General features: G+C 40.3%; 1 protein-coding gene across 1 annotated transcript in view; it reads left to right on the top strand.

Annotated features, from left to right (window-relative positions):
• Positions 1–25,041, top strand: part of smarce1 (SWI/SNF related, matrix associated, actin dependent regulator of chromatin, subfamily e, member 1) — a 52,949-nt gene that overhangs the window by 7,597 nt on the left and 20,311 nt on the right. The window contains exons 4-8 of the mRNA XM_041217484.1: positions 6,257–6,361; positions 14,955–15,026; positions 16,950–17,030; positions 17,847–17,978; positions 20,231–20,402. Coding sequence (XP_041073418.1) covers positions 6,257–6,361; positions 14,955–15,026; positions 16,950–17,030; positions 17,847–17,978; positions 20,231–20,402 — 562 coding nt within the window. The remainder of the gene's footprint in view (positions 1–6,256; positions 6,362–14,954; positions 15,027–16,949; positions 17,031–17,846; positions 17,979–20,230; positions 20,403–25,041) is intronic.

Genomic DNA, 25,041 nt, shown 5'->3' with positions numbered 1-25,041 from the left:
GGAAACATAGTGTGTCGCAAGAAAGTGAGGTGCCATGCTGTAACATATTCTGAAGTTTCATTAATAATAATGTTTATTTAAAGTAGTGAGTGCACTGTAGAGATTTTTAAAACATGACTGCTGGATATACTGAATTCAAAATGGGAATTGCTGGAATCCCCAACTGGTCCATCAGGATCTAAAGAAAATACAGTAAGTTTACATTTTAAGTGGGAGCATCATCAAAAATGTTCTGATATGAACATGAAACTAGTCTTTCTGTTACAAATGCTGATGAATCTTATGCTTTGTCTGTTATTACTGTTTGTTTCCCATAACAAACTCTGGCCCTTGTGTGCTGAACCATTATATTGAGCCATATTTCCCACCTAGTGCCTTCATTTGACTTAGTCTTCCTCTTTTTTGGTCCCAATGCACCAGTACTTTGGCTGAGGTAACTGGGCAGTTGACCTGCTGGCAGGGATCTTGCATCGTGGTTTTTGGAAGCGGTGTGTGCGAGCATCTTCTGTTATAATCTCTGTTTGCACAGAGGGATACCTGACCACTGCCTTGTAGCAAAGTTGTTGTTCTCTGTGTGGAATTGTGAGTGCCAATCTCCATCCTACTGCTATGTGTCATGATACAATGATCACCTAACAGCAGGTGGGTGAGTGTTGTGAAGAGAGAGTTTTTTTTCTCCTGGAGGCTGTGTAAACAGCCCTCACCAAAACCTGTTGTCAGAATTCATCACATTAACAGTTTAAGGGAGGAAGAGTGGCAGCTGAAAGTATAAATGCTATGTCCCTGCTGTTGTTAAGTATGTTTTACAGTGACTACCGTGAATATAAAAACAAAGAATACAATTCAGGTTTATATACAAAAGAGAGATTGTACTCTGTCACTTCTATTTCAATTAACCCTACATTTAGCAAGATTAAAATTTCCAGCAGGTGTTACAGAGAATGAACTAGAGCTGGAAATATGATTAATAACCTGTATCCAGCTTTTAGTTATGCTGTACTCCAGCTCTTTAAATAAAATGGGGAGTGGAATGAAAGGAGGTTTAACTCTGGAGTTATTGTCCTGCTTGTGAATACACTATAGCCTAGATTTTCAGATTGGAATTATTGTATCATTCATGGTAATCATTTAAAATGAGGCTTTCATTAGCTGAGGTAAAATCACATGCATCGGAAAACCTAGGCCCAGTTGCCTGTGAGATTCAACTTGCTTTTTACTTGCTTCCCAGTTTACTTAAATTGACTGCGAGTCCCATTGTTCTAGGTGAGCGTTTTAATAGGGGAAAATACTCTGGGAAGCACTTAAGTTCTTTAAAAATCTCGCCATTTAGCTTATCACCTCTTTTCTGAAATCCTGGCCCCTGAATCATGACCCAATAGACTGTATGATGCGTGAAGAGCCTGAGGAAGATAAATAGCCATCAGCCGACTGAGCTGACCTGATCTTTCAAGTATCCCATCTTCTTTCAGCAGCCAGCTGTATTTTGAATATTCAAGAAGCTTTGACCTCTGACTGGCTGCCTTTTCGAGTATATTTCTTAATATTTAGTTTAAATTGACTTTTGTCCTCCAATTTTACTTCTCTCCATTACTTTTGAATAAATATTCTGGATTTCCTGATTTTATAAATTTAATTGTGAATTAATTGAGTATTTAATTGTATTCAGGTAGTGGGTATTAATTGGGCACTCTCATGTGCATCTACCAGTAGGACCAAGTTGAAAGAGGTGCACTGTATGTCACTGTACGATGTTCCCTCATTTGGGAATGTGCAGCATAGGGATAAACAGACCATGTACAAACGATGCTCCCTTTAAGATGTGCACTTCAGTGGCTGCATCTCATACAAACTATCTCACTCTTAAAGGGACTGCTCAGTGCAACAAGTTGAAGTTAGAGGGAACACTGCTAGTAAGTGAATAAAAACAAGGCTTTGGTACTCAAGCCTACACCTCTTGGATGTCCAAATTTTAACAATCACTTGCAATCCTGAATTGGGGCCTTTTTCCTGGCACATTTTATGACTTTAGGTTCTTTCCTTTTATCTTCTCTCATTCACAATCTAGTATCAGTATTGTTGTTGTCTGCACCTTCTCCAGTGCAGGAATGCAGCTGCTTTATAACAGGCAGATGTTTCAGAGAAAATCACTCAATCCTTCTCATGTAGGATGGTGAGAGGTTTTTTTTTTGGCACTAATAAGTGCCTAATGTCTTGTTGAGCTTTCAGATGAAGAATTGCCACTTCAGTGTGAAGTTAGAAGTCTGCCGGGATCTGTAGAGTCAACACTTTCAGGGAAGTAGAAAATTGGCAAGAAATAAAGCATTTACATGTAGATCCAATTTTTAATGCCTGTAGATATTGTGCCTTCATGGGTTTAATGTTTTGAAATACTGGCTTAATGGGCCACTACACCAAATCCACCTTAGTGGTTTGAAGCTGACCACAGATTAAAACAATGTGTCTGGAGATTTTCACACTTTTTGTGTGGCTAAGCTGTATTTATTTTCTGACTACTTAAGAGCTGTGGCTCATTATTATACAGGTAATTGCAATAGCTGTTGACATGCATTAGAGACTGATCATACACAAGTTTTTTTCTGCAATAACATTTTCATAACGCTTGTTACATACAGGGACATTTCTGAGCTTGGTTCGGGTTGGTGGGGGTGGTAGAATGACAGGAGAGAAGTGTGAAAAATTGCAATCCAGGGCATGGGAGGTGCGGGGTACTTTTGAAAGGGCAGAAGTAAAGCGGCTGAAGGAGTGGATGCTGGTGATGAAGTGGGGAGTGAGAGAAATGTAATGGTGGAGGATGTGAAGTCAATTTTATGAGCTGTTGGAAGCTTGGTAAGAATGGCGATTTGTACATCAGTGCAGGTGAGAACATGGAGTGTGGTATTCTGGATGACTTGTACTTGATGAATTGTAGAAATGAGGAGATTGGCAAAGAGAGTATTGGAGAAGACTACCTGTGATTTAATAACCGCATGAGTTAGTGTGTCGACAGTGAGAGGTGAATTAGGGGCAAAATTGAAGTGAGGTTAATTGGGAAGCAGAAATTAGGCAGTCCTGAAGATCTTAGATAGAAGGAATGACTTAGCCTGGGTTTTCAAATTGATATTATTTAACACACTGGCAGTAATTCATTTACATTTAAGTAGGTTACTGCTGCTGTTAGAATTATGGCAGTCAGAAAATGGAAGTTGAAGAATGGTAGAAATTACAGTGCACATGTATCTTTGCTGCAACTGGCACTACAACTGGATCAATAAATTGTAATCCCATTGCACTATCCTTCCTTCCCTCCTCTTCTAACCATTTTATATTCACTTTTAAAATACTTATTTCCCTCAAAAACAGGAAAAGGTAAGTATCTCTACAGCCTGAAGATCTGGGAAAGAATATGACTGTTTTAACTCTGGATTTTAACATAGTGAAGAGTAGGGATGAGGAACAGCATGTAGGGCAGTCTATCCAAAATCCTGGCCAACATTGGGATATCAAACCCTCAAACCATGTTCACCAGATTACAGCAGCAATGTGTATGCTGTTTAGAACTTGAGATGTTATTGTATTAAAATTTAATCTCATGGTATCTCTGTTGATAAGAACATTTCAAAGTAACTTGCTTTTGGGATAATAATGGTCCTTCTGCAACTGTACGTATATCGCTGTGTACAAATGGTCATGCTATAACTACACGTGTTCATATTGTGCATTTCAATTAAATTTGTGATTTTTCAGTAGTTCTGTAAACCTAAATGTTAAGTTTGGAATTGATTATTATTAATAAGCAATGTCTGTAACAGGCAGTATATTGGTTAGTATTCGTGAATATATTTTGTATAATATAGTAAACATTTGGAATATGCAAATGATGTGTACGCCAAGCCAATACTCTGTGTGTCCGCTGTTTATTGAATGTACTAAAGATCAAAGCAAGGTAACATGGCATTGGTATTGCAGCTGTTGGGGGACAGAAATTGAACTGCATGTTCATTTATGTGGGGAATGCTAGACCTGGGAACACTTTAAACTCGCAGTGCTCTTGCCTTACTGTTTAATGCAAAATAACTCAACCATGGGTGTGAAATGATTAAAATTGAACCATATATTAAGAGACATTGTATATAATGATTATTGTTTAGATATTCAGGGAGAGTTTTTCTTGTCCATGGGATGTGGGTGTCGCTGGCTAGGCCAGCATTTATTGCCCATTCCTGATTGCCCTTGTTCGGGGGTAATTAAGAGTCAACCCCATTGCTGTGGGTGTGGAGTCACATATATAGGCAGATTTCCGTCCCTGAAAGACATTAGTGAACCAGGTGGGTTTTTATGATAATTAACGATGGTTTTGGGGTCATCATCAAACTTTTAATTCCAGATTTTTTTGAATTCAAGTTTCACCATCTGCTGTGGCGGGAATAGAACCCGGGTTCCCAAAGCATTATCCCGGAATACAGGTGACAATGCCAAAATTCCACCGACTCCTCAAATTGTGCACAATTTATGAAGGTGCACCTCTTGTTTGTCAAATTACTGTGCCTCAGGCAGCAAGCTAACAACAGCACTTAAGTTAATAACTCTTTGTTTGGGCCTTATGAGAAATAAGGCAGTTTTTGCTTTTACAACTTTTGGGCTTAGAATTGGCATTGGCAACCTCAGCCTGTTGACACTCAGTAAACACAAGTGTATGTACAATAAGAAATTTGAGTTTGCACAATTGCCTAAAATAACTGGCAATGCTGGGACCTGTATTTTCATTAAATGCAGAATGATTGGTTGGGAGTTCAAATCTTATTGTTGAACGTTCCAATCCATGTGGCTTTAGTTGAGGTTTTTTTTTTGCTGCTTTTGAGACCTGGCTCTAAGGAAACGCTGCTGCTGAAAACTCATTGTGGTCTTTTGTTAAGAGTGTTGTAACAATAGTTACAGATTTCTGTAAAGCCTAACTTGAAAAAAAGGGTTACCTGATCTGAGTGATTCAAATGACACTATTGTGTGAGAAATGGGAGGGTAAGAAAAGCCCTCGTCTAACTCTTCAAAAATCACTCAGAAAAATTCTGAACTAAAAAGGTACAGCCAGGCTGTGCTCGTAGACACTCAACATGAGCTTAATGAACGCCTCTTGCTTGTCTTCAGGTCAATCACGTGAGCCCGGCTTTGCATCTTTCCTTGTGGGCAGTTACAGAGTGACATCCAATCAGTAGAGGCCTCACAACCGAATCCTCTCTCTGCCAGTGAAAAAAGGAATTATATTTGCTGGGTTATGGCCAATCCAGCCCCTGTAAATTTGTTACTGAGTGTTAATAAAAGAATTGCTAAATGTGTTCTGATTTTTGTTCATCGTACATCACCTGCATGACTGAAAGCATTTTTAGACTATGTCCCTCCTTTATCAGAGAATGTTTTAATAAATGCTTTTCTGGTATATGTAACTCTCAGCTATATCACAAGTGGTCTATTTGAGAGGAGCAGTATTGGCTGAATGATGGCATCAATTCTTTGTGATATTTTATGTTGGATTTGTCCACATCCAGACATCTTGGAGCTCCTTAGTAGCAGGTCCTGTGCCATTGTGCAAGACCTATAATGAAATCATGCACTGAAATGCTGAAGCAATGTACTCTTCATCATGTTCACTGTTTGTCTGAGTGGAGGGTACATCACACCCAAATGGGGCAATTACATACAGTCCCCACCATTTAAAGCATCCGTTAAACATGATCATTATATTAACATCAATTTCAAAGTTGCCAGTTATAGTGTCTTACCTGATCTACCTGATATTTAGCTAAACAGGACAAGGTTTAATTGCTTGAATCATGCTGTTTCTTGGCTGACCTTTGTCGTTGGTGTTCTCCCCCACCATTTTAGACACTGGTTTCCACTCCTCATTATGTTGTTGTGCATAACACTGCGTGGAAACAAGGTGGCTTGCCAACAAATGGAAAAGGGAACATTATTACCAGGGTTACAAAGGTGATGTTGCTTTTTTGGAAAGCCTTCTCTTGGGCTGGACAGGATGTTGCCAGAGAGTCAATAGATATGTCTTGTGGGTACCCTTTGTGTTCGGAATAGAGTGGAGATGACACTAGTGATAGCTGTGTAGTGTAGTTAGTAGAACTGTGCTTTTCCATGCGCAACCATAACTTGTTTGAATTTTTGCCACTTTTTTGTATGCTGATCATTTCATTTCTGTGTTTCTTGTTTGAACTCATTCTCATTCGTGTTTTGTCTCATTTGTTTCCATCAGCAAATGCCCAGCACCCCAGGGTTTGTGGGATACAATCCATACAGTCATCTGGCCTACAACAACTACAGGCTGGGAGGGAACCCAGGCACCAACAGCCGGGTCACGGTAGGAGTATTAACTATTGCACTGCGAAAGAAAAAACTGAAGGCTAGGCCAGGATTGCGTATGCACTAAGTCTGCGGATCTGGCGATTTAGAGTACAAAAAGGAGGTGGTTAGCATTGGACCTAGTTTTCACAATGCATTGCTTTTTGGGAGCACTGGCTCAGGAGCTTCATTTTGGCAGCTTGAATTATTGCATAAGGGTTGACAAATGCCAAGATTTTAACAACTATAAATCAAAGTCCGAATGTTGGAATTCTAAAATATAAACTGAATGTCCTGGAAATCCCGAGCATGTCAGTCAGCATCGGCAAAGACTAAAGGGATTAACTGTGCCATCTGGAGTCCCTTTTAGGAACTGCTAAAAGATCTCTTGCTGAAATGATAACCTGTCTCTTCCATTTTCAGATGTTGATAGACCAGCTCTGCATTTCCAGAATTGTCTGATCTTATTTTGACCTTTAAAGGTGGAACATGAATGAGTTGGGTGTGTTCCAAGATAAATATTGGAAATATGCAGTAAAATCAGTGTAAGGCTACTTCAGTGAAACAATCTCAGATCCTAACCCTGTGTGCTCAGCATTTCCCTTGTGACTTTTAAAACCTGCTTGTTTCAACTATATAACTTATGCAGAACTGATACTTTGGAAGTCTTGATTGCTGAATATTATAAACTTCTGGGCTTTTAAAAAAAAGTGTAGATTATGGCAGTGTTAATCACCACATCTTGCTTTTATTTTTCCTCACATTGGTCTATATTCATTAGATTGGGAGGTGAGGGAAATGTCACTATTGGGAATGGAAGTTTCCATTTTTTTTTCACTTAGTGCTAACATTAATTGGGCACAGCATAAATCAGGTGACCAAGAGAAACAGGAAGTTCTAGGATTGAATATTCATCCCAGCAGATGTGTGTTATAATTTTGGTTCGGATCACTTTTGGCTTGAAGCATATCTCTGCATTAATCTGCCATTTCAACTTCCAGATCTTCGGACTAAGCAGGGCTAGAGTTGTTGACCAGCGGAAAATCTGCAGAGACAGGGTTGTTTTCCATGGTACATACCGATGTTACCCCACCAATTCCCTCCCCTCCATATATTCTTTCCTTTTCCTGTGTTCCCAGCTATTATCTATATGCAGAGTTTGCACTCCTCTATCCTGAGAGTACCGAGACATTTTTGTAGGTGGTTGGTCAACCGTGTATAGGGAAATTCTGTTTAAATCCTGTCTCTCATGATCTTTTAGTCTGTTTTACACACGTTTCCTAAATGTGACAAACGTTTGACAGCTATTAGTTCCCTTTCATAAGCAGCTGCCTTGGTTCTGATCTTAATTTAATTATCTGCTGTGGCTAGAATTGAGGCCAAGACGTGCTTGTTTGTTGCTTCAGTTCAGTTCATATGTTCTGTTGAGGCTGCTGCTTTGACCACTCAAAGCAAGTTTTGCATTATACCTGATCCATTAACTTAAAGAGACTTTACAAAATAACAAACCAATGTTACTACGTTTTAGAAGTAAACTTGTGTAAACTTTAAAAAAACATTTTGAATAGTTCCAGTCACTTGGAAAATGAGGCATTGACCTAGGATAGTTGCTTAGAAACCAATGTAAAAAAATATATACTTCTGTATTACAGCAACTTGTTCTGTAACTGAATAACCGTAATTACCATCAGCTTATTATTACTGAACTCATGCAGGTAAAACCTGGGGCTGAAAACAGAGTAGGAAGTTTGATTTTATATTAAAGTTGTTGCTGAAGTTCATTTAAGGAAGTTATGTTGGAAATGAATGGAATCCTTCTGATTTACTTAAAGAATTCAATTCTTTTGAATCTTTCCTGAGGCATAAATATGTTGGCATGTAGGACGATAAACAAGTTAATAGTCCATATGGTTGACCCTGGTTGTATCTGTGGGTCTTATATTGGGTTGCGTTTTGATCTTTAAACAGCGCATGAAAACCTTGAACAGCGAATCAGCTGTACTGTAACACCGTGTTTATCTTTCTTCCCCTCCACATGTTTTCTGTTTTTTTTTATTCTGGAGCTGACTGCATAGAAGCATTGAAAATAGAAGCAGGAGTAGGTCATTCGGCCCTTTGAGACTGCTTCGCCATTCAGCATGGTCATGGCTGATCCTTTATTTCAACACGATACTCCTGTGCTCTCCCCACACCCCTTGATGAATTTAGAGTCCAGAAATCTACCTATTTCCTTTTTGAATATATTCAGTGACTTGGCTTCCACAGCCTTCTACAGTAGAGAATTCCACAGGTTCACCACCCTCTGAGTGAAGAAGATTCTCCTCATTTCATTTCATTCCTAAATGGTCTACCCCATATCCTGAGAATGTGACCTCTTGTTCTCGACCCCCCAGCCAGAGGAAATGTCATTCCTGCATCCAGTCTGTCCACCCTGTCAGAATTTTATATGTTTCAATGAGATTTCCTCTCATTCTTCTAAACTCCAGTGAATACAGGCCTAGTCAACCCAATCTCTCCTCATACGACAATCCTGCCATGTCAGGAATCAGTCTGGCAAACCTTTGCTGCACTCCCTCTATGATAAGCATATCATTTTTAGGTAAAGAGACCAAATTGCACACACTACTCCAGATGTGGTCTCACCAAGGCCCTGTATAGCTGCAGTAAGACACCCTTGCTCCTGTACTCAAGTCCTGTCTCAATGAAGGCCAACTTACCATTTGCTGTCTTAACCGCTTACTGCACCTGCATGCTTGTTTTCAGTGATTGGTGTACAAGGATACCCAGGTCCCTTTGTATATCAACGTTTCGCAACCTATTACTATTTAATTGATACTCTGCCATTCTGTTTTTCCTACCAAAGTGGATAACTTCACATTTATCCACCTTATTCTGCAACTGCCATGTATTTGCTTACTCACTCAACCTGTGAGTGGGCAAATACAACCTAAATCACCTTGAAGCCTCTTAAACACCCTCCTCACGCTCACATTCCCACCAAGTTTTGTGTTGTCAGCAAACTTGGAAATATTACATTTGGTTCCCTCATCCAAATCATTGATATATATTGTGAATAGCTGGGGCCCAACCACTGATCCCTGCAGAACCCCACTAGTCACTGCTTGCCTTTCCAAAAAAGACCCATTTATTCCTGCTCCCTGTTTCCTGTCTGCTAACCAATTCTCAATCCATGCCAATATGTTGCCCCCGATCCCATGTGCTTTAATTTTACACACTAACCTCTTATGTGGGACTTTATCAAAAGCTTTCTGAAAACCCAAATACACCGCACCCACCGGTTCTCCCTTATCTATTCTGCTAGTTACTTCCTAAAAAAACTCCAGTAGGTTTGTCAAAAACATGATTTCACTTTCATAAATCCATGTTGACTTTGTCGAATCCCTTTGATATTTTCTAAGTGTCTTGTTATCACATCCTTTATAATAGAATCCACCATTTTCCCTACTACCGAGGTTAAGCTAACTGGTCTGTAATTTGCTGTTTTCTCGCTTGCTCCTTTTTTAAAGTTGGGTTACGTTTGCCATCCTCCAGTCTGCTTGGACTCTTCCAGAACCTACAGAATTTTGGACGATGACAGCCAATGCATCCGCTATTTCCATGGCCACCACCTTCAGCACCCTGGGATGTAGATTATCGGGCCCTGGGGATTTATCACCTTTCAGTTCCATTAATTTGTTGCACTGTTGTTTTAGTAGTACTAATTTCCTTCAATTCCTCCTTCTCATTAGACCCTTATTTCCCTAGTATTTCTGGGAAGTTATTTGTGTCTTCCTTCGTGAAGACAGAACTAAAGTAGTTGTTTAATTGCTCTGCCATTTCCTCATTTTCCATTATAAGCTCTCCTGTTTCAGACAGTAAGGAACCTACACTTGTTTTCACTAATCTTTATCTTTTAACATACTTATAGAAGCTTTTACAGTCTGCTGTTATGTTCCTTGCAAGTTTACTCTCATCCTGCATTTTTCCCCTCTTAATCAATCTCTTGGTCCTCCTTTGCTGAATTCTAAACTGCTCCCAATCCTCAGGCTTTACTAGTTTTTCTAGCAACTTCATATGAGTTGTTCTATGATACAGTCCTGAGGTGCAGCTGTTTTTTTAAATCTCACCCGAAAGGCTGCTGCTCTTAAGCAAGGTACTGGACTGTGGAGAACATCGCAGCTGACACTACCCTAACATGACCTGGCTCTGTACAAAATGCACCTTTCAACAGGAGCCACTCATTAACTTAGGGGCACTAGGACAACTGTAGTACTTGTTCCACCTGGCTGGGTGTAGGTAACTGAGGGAGATGCTGTCTCTGTGCATTTATAAATGATGTCTATTACATCGATTCAATTACAGGCTCTTGGGTTTCACTTAGAATGTTTCCCATTGTAGTCTGATGTCACCTGACACCCCCACCCCCCTTCAGATTCAATTACAACACACTTGGCGTTATCTGATATCATGTTGCTTTGATAAATTTTACAATGAAATGTAGATAATTTGCATAGATTTACTTTGGGATTTCATATAATCTCATGGATTGATGCTTCGTAAAGCCTAAAAATGATCGACCAGTTGAATCAAATGTGCAACTTTAAAGCATCTGCAGCAATGTCAGCTTTAATGGTATGAGGGGAATTTTCCCTGCTATTTATTGCAGAATAATAAGCTTATTTTCCATTTATGGTTTGCAAAAAATGAGTGGAGAGGATCTATCCCACTTTGATCTGTAAATTCAGGTACAGAAATGGAATCAGTCAGCTAGTGATCATATACAGGTGCAATCTTATATTCAGGCTGGAAAAAAAGTGATCTTGTGCAAAAAGCACCAGTTTTAGTGGTGGGGGGGAAAGTAAGATCCAAACAAATTCAGATTAAAATTAAAAAATGTTTACAAAGATTTAAATTTAATTAAGTTAAACTCTAGGAATGAGGGCAGCATGTGATAGCTGTTGCAGTCTGACTTGGCCTGCCTTGTTGATATTGATCTCATTGCACTTAAAACTTCACACTAACTTCACCTGGCTCTGCTTTGTTGCAACTCTCTGTGTTGCTATCTGTATGTTTTCAAGGTTAGTTCCAGTAATACCTATTCACCCAGCAAAGGCGAAAATATAATTTTGGGCCATGGGCTCAGTGGAAGAGAGACCGTGGGGTGTTTGGGGGGTTGGGGGGGTAGAGACAGACTCTTTTCCTTTTTGTGTCAACCAGGTTTTTAGGGTCATTTACAAAAATTCAAGTGAGTAGTCCATAGGATCATGTTGAATGCTGTAATTAAACCCCTGTTTGAGAGAACCCTGTACATCAATTACTTTATTTTTGGCACTGGTAGCTTTAAAGTAACCAATGATAATGTGTAAAGGGTAACCCATCCTGTTTCAAGCTGTATTTGAATCCTTGGCCATGTTTTTCTTTTTAGCAATGTCAGCTTCTGATATTCCAAACATCTTGGACCATTCATTAGCTGTCTCTATCTCTAAAATTGTAGCTTGTATCTTGAGTCTGAAGATGTCAGCTTTAACCAATGCTTATAATTTCATGATTAAAGCTGAAGGGAATTCCAGAGTTTACGGCCTTGGCTGTTGAAAGCATGGCCAATTATGACAGAATGATTAAAATTGGGGACTCTCAAGAGGCCAGAAACTTGGAGGATTGCGTGGCTGGAGGGTGATTACAAAGATAGGAAGGTGAGAGACAAAGCGGGGATTATAAAACAAGAATAAGAGCCAGTATAGATCAGTGAGCACAGGGGTGATGGGTGAACAGGACTTGGTGCGAATTACTTTTGGGTGAACTGAAGTTTATGGAGGGTAGAAGATGGGAGGTTGGCCATTGGAGCATTGGAATAGTCAAGTCTAGAGGTAACAAAGGCATGATGAGCAGATGAGCTGAGCCAGGGTGGATTTGAGCATTTGAGATAATACCGAGGTATTAGGAAATCTTGCTGATGGTGTGAATATTTGGTAAGAAACTTGTCTTTGGATCAAATGTAGCACAAGGTTGCAAGCAGTTTGGGTCAGCCTCAGACATTTGCCCGGGGGAGGGACAGAATCTGTGGATAGATGATGGAGTGGGTGGTGTGGACCATAAACAATGTCTTTAATCTTCCAAATATTAGAGTAAATTCCATTCCAGTTGTGTTATTACTAATTCTAATAATACTAATAAGCCAAAAAAAGGCTTGTTTTCTTTTTTCCACCTCTGATTGTAATAATCTTACAGAAAATTTGTCTCTCTTTCTTTTTCATTATTCTGCCTAACACCAAATCTTATGCCAGCCTAATCTGTCAGAATATTCCTGGACTCCTGTGACTTCTCTGATTTTTGACTATTCTTCCCATCATCCGCAAAATATGTACCTTTTTAAATTTAATTCTTATTCTGTACAGCATACTTGCGCCTACCACTCCCCCTTCTTTTACTACCAGTGTGCCTTGCTTGAAAATATCCTTGCATTCATTTTATGTGGGTATCCTCTTACCCTCCTATCCACCATGCTATTGCAAATTGGTGCCTTCTCAATTTTCATTATCCATCACTTTGAAAGTTCCCACTTAATCCATGATGACCTTTATGGTTCTGGAAATGGGTGGTGAGTTTGTCATCTGCTAACATACTCTTTCGTGTGAGTATTTCAGTCATAGATATTTTAAAAACCTTTGATCCAGCTCTGGTTGCTATTATTTTGCCTTGCCTGTTTATGTCAGGCTATTCCCTCTTAATATTACTTTGTTGAGCTCAAGGGGCCTGTACCTTAGCAATGCAGCTCTCCAAGCTCATACAACTCTTCTAATTTGGGCTTGCAACTTAGTGGCTAGTTTGTCATGTTTAAATTTCTTTGTCCCAGGAGAATTGGAAAGGATGACATTTCCTCATCTCAAATGAAGCTAATTAAAATAATGAATCAGAACATCAAAATTTGTTAGCATCAGTAAGTTTCAGGTTGGTCATAGACTTTGTATATCATGGAGCCTTGGGGGAAATAATACAATATATTTACAACACAGAAGCAGGCCATGCTGATGTTTGCACTACACAGGAACGTCCTCCCTCCCCTCTTTATCTCGCTCTGCCAAAATATCCCATTCTTTTCTCCCTCATATGCTTATCTAGTTGCCCTTTGAATGCATCTAATTATTTGCCTCACCGCTCCCCATTTTAATTTTATCTGCATGGTGCACCAAGATAAAAAGCTTGGACGCTCCTGGCTGTAGTTAATGGTGCATTCTCGGATTCTGACTTATTCAGCATATGTGATGAGGGCCTTGTCTGCCAGCTGGAGAGCTGATGAGAACCCCACATCACCTCTTTTTGGGAAGGCCCACTGAATTAAGTGCCAAGCAGACATTTAATTCAGTAAATTCAGAGAAAGTGTGTCACATTCCTTACTCAGTGAATATGCTTTGCGCTCTCTTGTTTCCTAATTTACGTTTTATAATGTATATTAACAACCAGTGGACTAGTTCGGAATCCCCCTTCTCTCTCTAACGTTCACATTGGCCAGATAAATGGATATTTTCTTTAATATTTAATATGAAACATACATTGTTATTAGTTCTTCTCTTGAGGGTCGAACAATGCAAGGCTAAAATGTAAATACATTATAATGAAAACCTAGGGTTGCATGAAAAATGTATAACTGTAGCAGCATTTAATTTAGTATGATTTCCCATGTCAAAACACATCCTTTGAAAATCATAATGTCAGTGTAGTAGGTACCTGTCAACACAGGTGACAAGCTGATAGATAAAATCCAGGATTTCAAATGGGAATCTAGCAGAAATGTGCCAACAAACATAAACTTGATTTCCAAAAATGGTTGTGTTTCTTAAGTGGTTTGGTTTACGAATGTCTCTTAAATTATCCAGTAATTTTTAATTCAACTCTAGACAAAGGAGTTTTAAAGTGACTAGCTTTTGGACCATCTTGATGAGCTTGATTTTTCAAGCCAATAGTGATTGAAATTAGTTTATAAGAAATAAGTATAGTCCACTCGTTCTTCACTGAGAGATGAGGGTGCTTGAGATAACTGAGAAAGGGCCATCTTTTCATGGATGAGATATTGAACTTGTAATCCACATCCATTTCTTTCAACGGAAGAAGGAAGTGCTGTGCAAATTCTCCCACAAAAGTTTCAAAAATAAAACAACATTCTGTTTGAGCTGCATTATTTCTCCAGATCTAAACCTGTTATTGTAATAACCGTGTGCTACGGTGAAGGGTAAATCTCGTTTCCATTTGAGGAAAGTATTCTTAAATACACCAACTGATTCTTGGAATGGATTGGGGCTTAAACCCTAATTACTAACTAATCAGACTCAGTTGTTCTATGGGTTTGGTGAAGGTGTACAGGAAAAAAGAGAGCAGTCAAAGTTTGAACAAGCTATTCCAAACCACCTATGAGTACATTTGTTGGCTACTCTTGTCATCTGTATGTTCTAAAAATAATTTAAAATCAGACTTAGCAAGCCAAGTTGGGAACAAAATTGAATTATGAAGTGTTATAACTAGACTTATTTGGTATTGTTAACTGCCTTTTTATCAATGTGACCTACTATCCATTTCCAATCTGTGTAACAAAATACATGACTTGTGTTTATAAATAGGATTCTTGTGGCCCTACGGCCCAATTCCACAACGGAACTCCACGTGCTTCCAGTATAATCGGCAGGGAGAAGGTAACTATTAAACTTCTAAACCTAAAAGATTGTAATAGCAAGTGTGAAAGAGCAACTTTGACAGGCCCTCGGGAATCTCTTTTTTAAAAAAAAATTCCAAGCACCCATCCATCCTCTCATGTGGAAGTGGGTGGCTTTCACTTCTTCAACTAGACATGTAAAAGAGACTTGTTGTTCACTTAAGTAAAATAAATTCCACGTGTTTAGTGGTGAGAAGTGCCTTTGAAAGCAGGTACTAGGCTGGCTGTCAGAAGGTGGGAAGGGGTGTTCTACAGGGATCGCTACTGGGCTGACTGTTCTCAACATGCATTAATGATTTGGAGTCCGGGAATTGAAAGTACAATTGCAAAACTTGCAGTCAGCACCAAGGAGGCGTATTTAATACAAAGGAAGACAATAACAAAATGCAAGAAGACATTAAAAACCTTGCAGAATATTTGTGTAAATGGCAAATACATTTCAATATAGAGAAGTGTGAGGCGGTGCATTTTGTTAGGAAGAGTAAGGAAGCCACATACTGCTTGGATAATAAGTGTAAATGGGGTAGAGGAGCAAGAACTTGTTCAGTGCAGATGCTATGAAAGGAAAGCAGTGAAGATATCTCAGTGAGAAATTACGCATGGTAGTTGGGATGACGAGGATTTTTAAGGAGATGAGGAAGGAAGAGCAGGTGCCAGAAGAGTAGGGAAAAGATGGACCAGGGTGTGATTTGGTGATGAAGAACACACTATTACTATCACATGCAAGGCAAGTGGTGAATGATACAGCCAGCCAGAGAGGCTTCATTTAGGGGAAGGTGGCATCACCTGTTAACAAAGTTTCCGTCCAGGTCATGGTATCAGGACATTGATCTACACTGAGCTCACAGATGGCAATGGCCTTGTCACAAGTGAACGGATATTTTGGAGGGAGAGACAGAGAGCTAGCTAGCTAGCCCACTGGCAATGTTCACAGGATCAGTACTGAGAGGGATGATTGGGATGGGAAGAGATCAGCCATAATACGGAGATTGTTTACATGCCCATACTTCCATCTCCATGTCACGTCATTCCCACAGATTCAGATGAAACTATCCAGGTCTTAAAATGTTGACATCCTGGAGTGAATTTGTTTTGTTTAGCATCAGAGAACTCCACTCTGCTGAGTTGTTGCAACTCTGATTAAAATATCATAGTGTGAATATTTTGGATGCCCTTATTGTGCAGATAGGTCCTTGACTGGATCTAAGTACCTGACAAAGTTTGGGTCTGAGCTGTGGCAAGGTTTGCTATATAACTCGATGCCATCAGAATTTCTGGTTAGGTAACAGAACGTTGCAGCGCTTGTTCCACTTTGAGCTAAGTTTTCTGAAATGACGTGAATTAGCTGCCTGCTTGAATGGTGAAGGAATGGAATGGTGCTTGCTTAACTGCATTGGAACATGGCCATCTGCTCATGCTCCATATCACTTAATATCTTTGGCTAGCAAAGACCTGTCAGAACTTCAGTCACTTTCCAAATCTTTATTTCCAATTATCTTAATGTTGAAATGTTTGATAAATGCCTTATTTGCCTGTGATTTTATTACAAGTGACAGAAGGGGTACGCAGCTTTTCTGTCCCTTATCTTCGTGAACAGAAAACGGGTTTGTTAAGGCTCCAGCCAGTAATAGGAAGTATTTATTTGATTTACCCCAGCAGCCTTTTATGTTGATCAATACAGTCTTGACTAAAATGACTTCAGATTTTAGTCATTTATTTGTCTTGTCCATGGTGTTCAAAGTTTAGCTTTGAAACTATATATTTCAAATCAGACCTTGGGCAGTCCCACCTGGATCCAGGTAGCATTCCTGTTTTCATTAACCTTTTGACAATTTGATATTAAGAGTGTATGCTTTCCTCCTTGAAGTGCAAGATAATGTGGCGTGTTTCTGTTTCCCCACAGGCATCCTCAGGCATCACTATTCCAAAGCCCCCAAAGCCCCCAGACAAGCCCCTGATGCCCTATATGCGTTACAGCAGAAAGGTACAGTATCTGCAGGATTGTATCACGGCATTTGCTGCAGCATTCATTCACCAGGCTAAGCCTAACCCGATTTACACAAGACAGCTGAGGAAAGATGCTTGCTATTGTATCGTTAGCCTTTCACTGCCTAAAGTTTCTAGCAAGAAGTGGGATTACTTTACAGTTTATACTTCCTGTTGGGTATTTATTATTTATGTAAACATCTGACATCTTGTACTAGGTGGAGCCTGTAATACATTCCTAATGGGAAATCTTTTTATAAAACATCTGAACTTCATTAAATCCTGGCCTGTAACTCACTGCTGCTTGGTTTAAAAGCGAGTCTTCCCATAGGTGCAACTTTACATTTAAAAAAATGAACATCTTTAAAGGTTGCGATCTGATTTTCCCTTTTCCTCTCTGTTCTTAGTTAAGACTTTGTGCTAGTCATTAACTTGGATGAGTTACTGAGTCCGACTGTGTGATCAGCTGAATATATGTTACTGGCATTTAACCCGCTACCATTCAACAATCTTTTGTCATTCCATTTGCATCCGTGTGAGACTTCAGCTCCTTCGCATTCTCAGACGTACTAACTCCGCCCAGCCAGCTTCCACCGATGATGTCACCAAGAGCTGCAGCTTAAATTTAAATTAAAAAAACTTTTTAAAAAAGTGATTTGTAGGACTACTAATCACAGAACCCCCTTATTAATGCCTAACTGTAGTAAGTACATTCGGGTGTTGGTCGTATTATACCCAGAAACTGTCTGGTTGACAGTGTGATAATTCTATTACTGTATTAGCTCTGTAAATAAGTCTCCTTATTACGTTTTAGGTATGGGACCAGGTTAAGGCCTCCAATCCTGATCTGAAGCTGTGGGAAATAGGGAAAATCATCGGTGGAATGTGGCGGGATCTCACAGATGAGGAAAAGCAGGAGTATCTGAATGACTATGAAGCAGAAAAGGTAAAACAGCAGGAACAGGATTCCTTTCAGTAAATGAGTTTCAGTGACCATAAAGTGCATCTGGTTGGTAGTGTTAATCATATAGGTTTGTTCTCCTTTTCTGTTTTCTTTGGGTGGGGGTGATATTTTTGACTTGAGGAATGTCAGCAATGAGAAATAGAACATTTATTCACCTCATGACAGCATAGACACAGTGTAACGCTCCCTTTATACATCCATCAAACACTGTTAAGCCAGATACAACACTTGTTGGATTCAAAAAATCAATCCCAAACAATGAGCTTTAATTCATCTTTGTTCCCTCCTTCCAGAATGCTATGCATTTTAGCATTTCAGTTTCTTACCCATCCCTTTGAGTGAGATTGCCAGTCTTCGTTCAGTCTTGGGTAGCTTTGTTCTGTGGATCCACATCTTTTGAGAACACAGTTAAGACTTCCAGCCCATATCAGCTTGGATTTGAACTCTCACTATCACGATGAAGGACCTATGAGTTTTTTTTTATAAGCTACTATTCCAGCCAATCCTTGTGTTAAGGCTTTGTAAAAAGTGCAGAATGTTTTGTTACAAACACATGGTTGGAATATTGTGTTTTCGTCCCCACCGCCCATTCGATTCCTGTCAGATGATACTCCTCGTTGATCAAGGTTTAATATCTTCAAGCACAGAGTGCGCTATCCACTTTTATGGCAGTGGTTCAGAGTGGTATCAGGCTCTTGGACAGAAGTAAAAGAAACTTTTGCAAAACAATTGATTAATTTAGAGAATTAATTGTGTGAAAACATTAAAATATTGTTTCTCTTCAAACAAGCTTCCTTAACAGAAAATTAATTTGATCCTTCTTCCTCTTGATCCAGGAGATTTTGTTGCTCAGCATATGGTAAAGGATCTATGGTTTATGCTGATCTCTCAAAACATTGCATTTTTCCTTCATACATATTTTATATTTTACTGTAGAGCCAGGGCCAATTTGCTTGTTGGAATCCAAGGGGCTGGACAAAAGCAGAAGGGAAAATGCTTTGCTAGTTCTAATTGAACTTGTTTAATCTAATGAAACATGAAGCTTTAAACTTTTCCACTGCTTGCCAACATGTCACAGATGTAGATATTGAGTATTGCAAATGTAATACACTTTACAAACCTATTCAATCTTATATTGATCTGAATGATGAAGGGTCATGCTCTTTTACCACTTCAGATGTCACCCCAATGCATGTGTCTCCACGTGTGATCAAGTAAATTGTTTTCAGTGGTATCTATCAGTCGGAGTAGAAGTAGGAGGAGGCAATTCAGTCCCCTCAGCCTGCTTTGCCATTCAACAAGATCATGGCTGATCTGGTTGTGATCTCAACTTCACTTTCCCATAACCCTTGACTCCTTTGTCTATCAAAAATCTGTCTAACTCAGCCTTGAACAAAATCAGTGACCCAGCTCCACTGCTTTGGGGAAGAGAATTCCACAGACTAACGACCCTCTGAGAGAAAAAAATTCTCCTCATCTCCATGTTAAAGGGGGGAGACCTCTTATTGTTAAACTGTCTCTCCTAGTTCTCGTCTCCCGATAAGAGCAATCATCTTCCCAATATCCAACCTATCAAGACCCCTCAGGATCTTGTATGTTTCAATAAGATCATCTCTCATTCTTATTTTCAATGGGTACAGGCCCAACCTGCTCACCCTTTCTTCATAAGATAAGCCCCTCATCCCATGAATGAGTCGAGTGAATCTTCTCTGCTGCTAACACATTTATACCTTTTTTTCAAGCAAGGAGACCAAAGCTGTACATGGTACTCCAGATGTGGTTTCACCAAGGCCTTGTACAGCTGCAGCAAAATTTCCCTGGTTTTATATTCCATTTCCCTTACAGTAAATGCCAACATTCCACTTTGTGCAGTAAGAATATTTTGGGAAATATTTTGATTCTGTGTAACTGGTACTCAGTGAAAGTAAGGGTGAGGCATTGCGAAATAGCGAGTCTAACATCTTGCAGCACAAGATGGTAGCATGCGAAGTTTCCTGCCTGTGATTCAACACTCAGTGAATTACCGATTTGTCATGTGAATCCTATAGAAAGAGGGAGACAGTTGGGAGAGTCACTGCTGTGTATCTCCCAGAGATGATCTTAGAACAGACAAGTTCTCATCTCTCTTCTACTTGGAGGTTGGTATATGACCTCCGAGTGGAATAATATACTTTAGGAGGAATGGATTGCTGAGTTTGGTTGTTCCCACTTTATGGATTTGCTTCTGTTTTCAGGTCGAGTACAATGAAGCCATGAAAGCGTACCATAACTCTCCCGCCTACCTCGCCTACATTAATGCAAAAAGCCGGGCTGAGGCAGCACTTGAGGAAGAGAGTCGCCAACGGCAGTCACGGATGGAGAAAGGAGAGCCTTACATGAGCATCCAACCAGCTGAGGATCCTGATGGTAAGCACTGTTTATCCACACTGTCCCAGCCTTTTGTGTGCAGATAGAATTTCATTCTACCTTGTGGGCTTTCACTAACCATAACTATGAAACGTATTAAATAGTTCATGATGATTAGGTGACAAACTTAATGGTGAATAAAGATACATGATGATTTGCAGTGTGCCACCATCCTTGAGACTTTATGGTATCTACATAAAGAAATACAAATATATGGGATAATATTTTTATTATAAGCAAGACCAATCAGTGGGAATTTCTACAAATATGTGCACTTGTCCTGTGATTTTCTCAGCACTGTGAGTCTCCTCCTGTTTTTGCAGCCTGTTTCTCCTCTTCTCTCATTTTCACTGACAGTGTTTCCCTATATTGCCTCTTTTTTTTCACTGCCAATTAGAGACAGACTGGATTCTCTGAAGAGTGGCTCACCTGACCCCTCACAGCCTATCTAATAGCTCAAGTCAGACCAGTTGTCTGGATGAGTGTAACCACAGCAACACTAAAGAAGCTCTTTAGCTCTATCCAGGGTAAGGCAATTCACAATAGGAAGATCCCAGATTTGATCTCGCCCTTGTGTAGGTTTGACTGATATCAACCTGGTGCAGCAGCTTTCCTACTACAGTTGCTATTGGTGACCTTGGGCTGGGGTTCCTGCTCCTGATCACTCTGAAGCCACTTCTCATGGAAGGGTACAAGCAGACTGGATTGTGATCTGCCTGGGCAAATAACCATTTGAGCAAAGTACCACAGCCGTGCAGCTGCCCTATCTTGTTGATGTTTGCTGGGCAATAAATTATCTGGGCAAGTTCTGAAACTATCACTAAAGTGACTGATAAAAACCAGTATTGATAAAATCCTGCTGTTTTCAGTAAGCATCTGCCCCTCCTTTTTTTTTTCCAGAGGCTAAGTGCAAACATCAAAATAGAGGTTTTCTGGAGCTAAAGATGATTTTGACAAATGATAGGCACAGTCTGATTTAGGCTTTGTTAGAATAATCTTCTGATTTTTTTAAACTCTAATTTAAATTGTAAGTTTTCAAACTGAGATTTCCAGTTTTCAGATTGATGGGATCCATGCTACCTGCCTGCTTTGTAAACATCACCTCTCTGATCAGTGCTTTTTCTATCCTTGTTCAGCTACTAATGTTATTTCTGTTGCTTGATACAAATCCTGTTCAATGCTTCTGCAACATAACTAGTCCAGGCAAAGCATTGCTAAAAATTCCTTTGACGGTTATCTGGTAACCTGATGGGTTGTTGGTGCAGCATATGATTTGAAACAGGTTTTTGGACCAGAAAGATCCCAGACTTGGTCCCTGGCCAGAATGGTTTACAATCATTTTTGGCAGCTTGGACAGGGGTCCTCACTCAGACATGCCTCAAAACAGTTGGGATTTAAGCACTTTGGAATGTTTTACTATGTTAAAGGTGCTACAAGGATGGGTCGAAGGTGGGTAGTGGAACAACAGAGGGAGGGAATGCCAGACTATATGGCCTAAACAGCTGAAGAAATGGCCTTGATGTAGCAGATGTAATGTGCAGCAGCTGGGAACAGAGCCATAACTTGGGAAGAACTTTCAGAGATGGGGAGGGGCTGGGACTTTGGAGGGCCGGGCCTCCTTGCATTACTCTGTCTGCCACTTTGGATGCTGTTGTGTGATATGGTACTGTTTCGGGTAAATATTAAGTTCTCAGGTTCCTAATTTTTTTTTTTCTCTTCCCCGCCTCTGGAAAAAACTCTTATTTGTTTAGTTCCTGTGCTATGCACCGTTCACTATTTAGATGTGAAAGCAGATTTCTGCACTTTAAACATTCCTGAACTCACTACTAAAAGGTGTGTGAAGGTGACTTCAGTTTATATCCAATCCGAAATTTTGCCAAATAATTCTATTCGATGCTTCTGCAACTTCGCATGGCTTTATTTGGACTAGCTAAAACATTTCTTTGATTATTTGGTCATTTTTTGGTGGTAGGCTCAGCACATGATTTGACATATGCCTTAAGGTTATTTTTCTCAATCATGTTCATCAGGAACAACAGAGATAAGCTTGTATCATATTACTGTACTCCTTCCTTGAAGAACTCCATTTATATATCAAGTATGTACTTAGTTTCCCACCCAAAGCAAAGGTTTGGAACCAGAGGATTTTTAAAGTTTATCTCACTAACTAACTCTGTGTAGCGAATGTCTCAGTAATTCTCAGACCTGTTCATGTCCTTGGTTCAGGAGAATCCTATCTGCCCCATTTGTACTTGTTTGTTTGTTATAATATTTTCAGATTTGTTGCTGTCAGTGGAACTTGTCAAGCTTGCATGGTACACTGTCAGCTGCTAATTGTTTTTCACAAAGAAGCATTTGACTTCTTTATCTGTCCCTCCCTTTCTCAGGGCCTTTTTATGCATCACACCAATCATGCACAAACTCCAGTTATAGAAGGTGCTATCAGATAGTAACAAGTGCTATATTTGGTCACCATCTGAAAACTTACTGTAAGTGAGAGAACCAGAATGGGATTGATTTTAAGCCTATATAACCTGTCAACAAAGGGGTGTGCACAGTTGGGGGTGGTGTGGAGGGGTGGGTGTTTAAAAAGGAGGCAGGGTCCTGGACTTCAGTTTGGCAATATACTCTTGCCATTTCTAATTTAACTCTAACGTTTTGAGTATGAAGCCTCATTAAAAAGGATAAACCAGAATCTGGTGACAATATTGAGATTGTGTCATTTTAGCTGTGTGGACATAACCCCACCCCCTATCAGGATCACCAGTCATGCCGATGAGCAGCAGAATGTGAAGAGAGCTGAGATGGTACGTCAATTTAATTTTGATTACAGATTCCTTGTGGGACAGGAGCAGCAGGAATGCTGCTCTGGACCCCATGAGGAAAGCACCTCCTATCTCAAATTTTCCATTCCCCTCCCATAATCATGTTTACATCCAGAGCCCCTCACTACCCAAAATCCCCGAAACCCAAAACTTCCGTGGACCTTTCTTGTGGATTCCTCTTGCCCCGGTTAAGATCAGGACTAATATGCATTCTGACAGCTGTGTTTTGTATTTTCAAATGCTGTAGTGCATGATTGTGGATTATTTGTTAGAATCTAGAAGGAAAAAATAGAATTTTAATACATTGCCCATACATTTTAAGAAAATCATTAATGTTTTCATTTCTTTTTCATGTTTACTATTTTGTTCAGTCTCATTCAACAGCACTTGGTCTGTGCTGGGTGGGGTTTGTCAGGGAGAAATGATACTACTGATGCTACAGATTTATGGTAATTGGCAAAAGATTCGGGGGGGAGATGAGAATTTTTTTTACACTAGTTGTTGTGACCTGGAATGAGCTGCCTGAAAGGGTGGTGGAAGCAAATTCAATATTAAAGGGAATTGGCTAAGTGCTCGAAAAGGAATGCTTTGCAGAGCTGTGGGGAAAATGCAGGGTGTGGGACAAATTGGGGTTGCTAGTTCAATGAATTTGCACAGGCATGCTGAATGATCTCCTGTGCTCTAAGACCCAGGCTGGATTTAATGGAGGTGAGAGATATCTCACCTGCTATCTGGAGAGCCGTGAAAGCCTATGTCACCTCTTTTCAGGAAGACACGCTGTATTAAGTGCCAGTCAGGCACTTAACTGGGCAGTGGTGGGCCTTTCCTTCCCATGAAAGATACATTGGCATTGGAGACAGTCCAAAGAAGGTTCACTAGGTTGATCCTGGGTATGGAGAGGTTGTCTTATGAGGAGAGGCTGAGTAGGTTGGGCCTGTACTCATTGGAGTTTAGAAGAATGAGAGGCGACCTTATTGAAACATATAAGATTCTTAGGGGGCTTGACAGGGTGGATGCTGAGAGGTTGTTTCCCCTTCTGGGAGAGTCTAGGACCAGAGGGCATAATCTCAGAGGAAGGGATGGCCCTTTTAAGACAGAAATGATGAGGAATTTCTTCCCTCAGGGTAGTGAATCTGTGGAATTCTTCATTGCAGAGGCTGTAGAGACTGGATCGTTAAGTATATTCAAGGCTGAGAAAGACATTTTTAATCAGTAAGGGAATCAAGGGTTATGGGGAAAAAACAGAAAAGTGGAGGTGAGGATTATCAGATCAGCCATGATCTCATTGAATGGCAGAGCAGACTCGATGGGCCGAATGGCCTGCTTCTGCTCCTATGCCTTATGGCCTTCCCTGGGATCAAAGACTCTGTGAGGCAGTGGCTGCTGCTGGTACGACACTCACTCAAGGCTGGGATCACCCTGGACCCAGGCACAGGTGAGTGATAGAAATGGAGGATGTCAGCAGCAAGGGATGGGGGAAGGGTTGGGTGGTGCTCTCAGTGAGCCCCAACCCCGTTAAGACCAGATCCCTCGATCAGGCATTGCGTGCCTTTGAACGAAAGACCCACCGGGAGTCCACAAACAACCCTGACAGGATTTGCTTGTCGTGCGCCTGACATGGCCAGCCCCTCACCCACAACTGAGTTAATACCATTAAATACCCACTCAGCCTCACTTGGCAGCAGGGTGAGAAGGTCATCCACAGCCATCCTGCCACTGACTTAATTAGGGTGGGGGGGCGGGAAGGTGGCAGGGTCCCCACCCACCACACTCTCACTTAATTAGGGTGGGGGGGCGGGAAGGTGGCAGGGTCC

The sequence above is a fragment of the Carcharodon carcharias genome, chromosome 23 (assembly GCF_017639515.1).
Source record: "Carcharodon carcharias isolate sCarCar2 chromosome 23, sCarCar2.pri, whole genome shotgun sequence".
In the NCBI taxonomy this organism is placed as follows: Eukaryota; Metazoa; Chordata; class Chondrichthyes; order Lamniformes; family Lamnidae; genus Carcharodon; species Carcharodon carcharias.
Note: the sequence above shows the minus strand (reverse complement) of the source record. Positions and strands in the feature narration are given on the sequence as shown.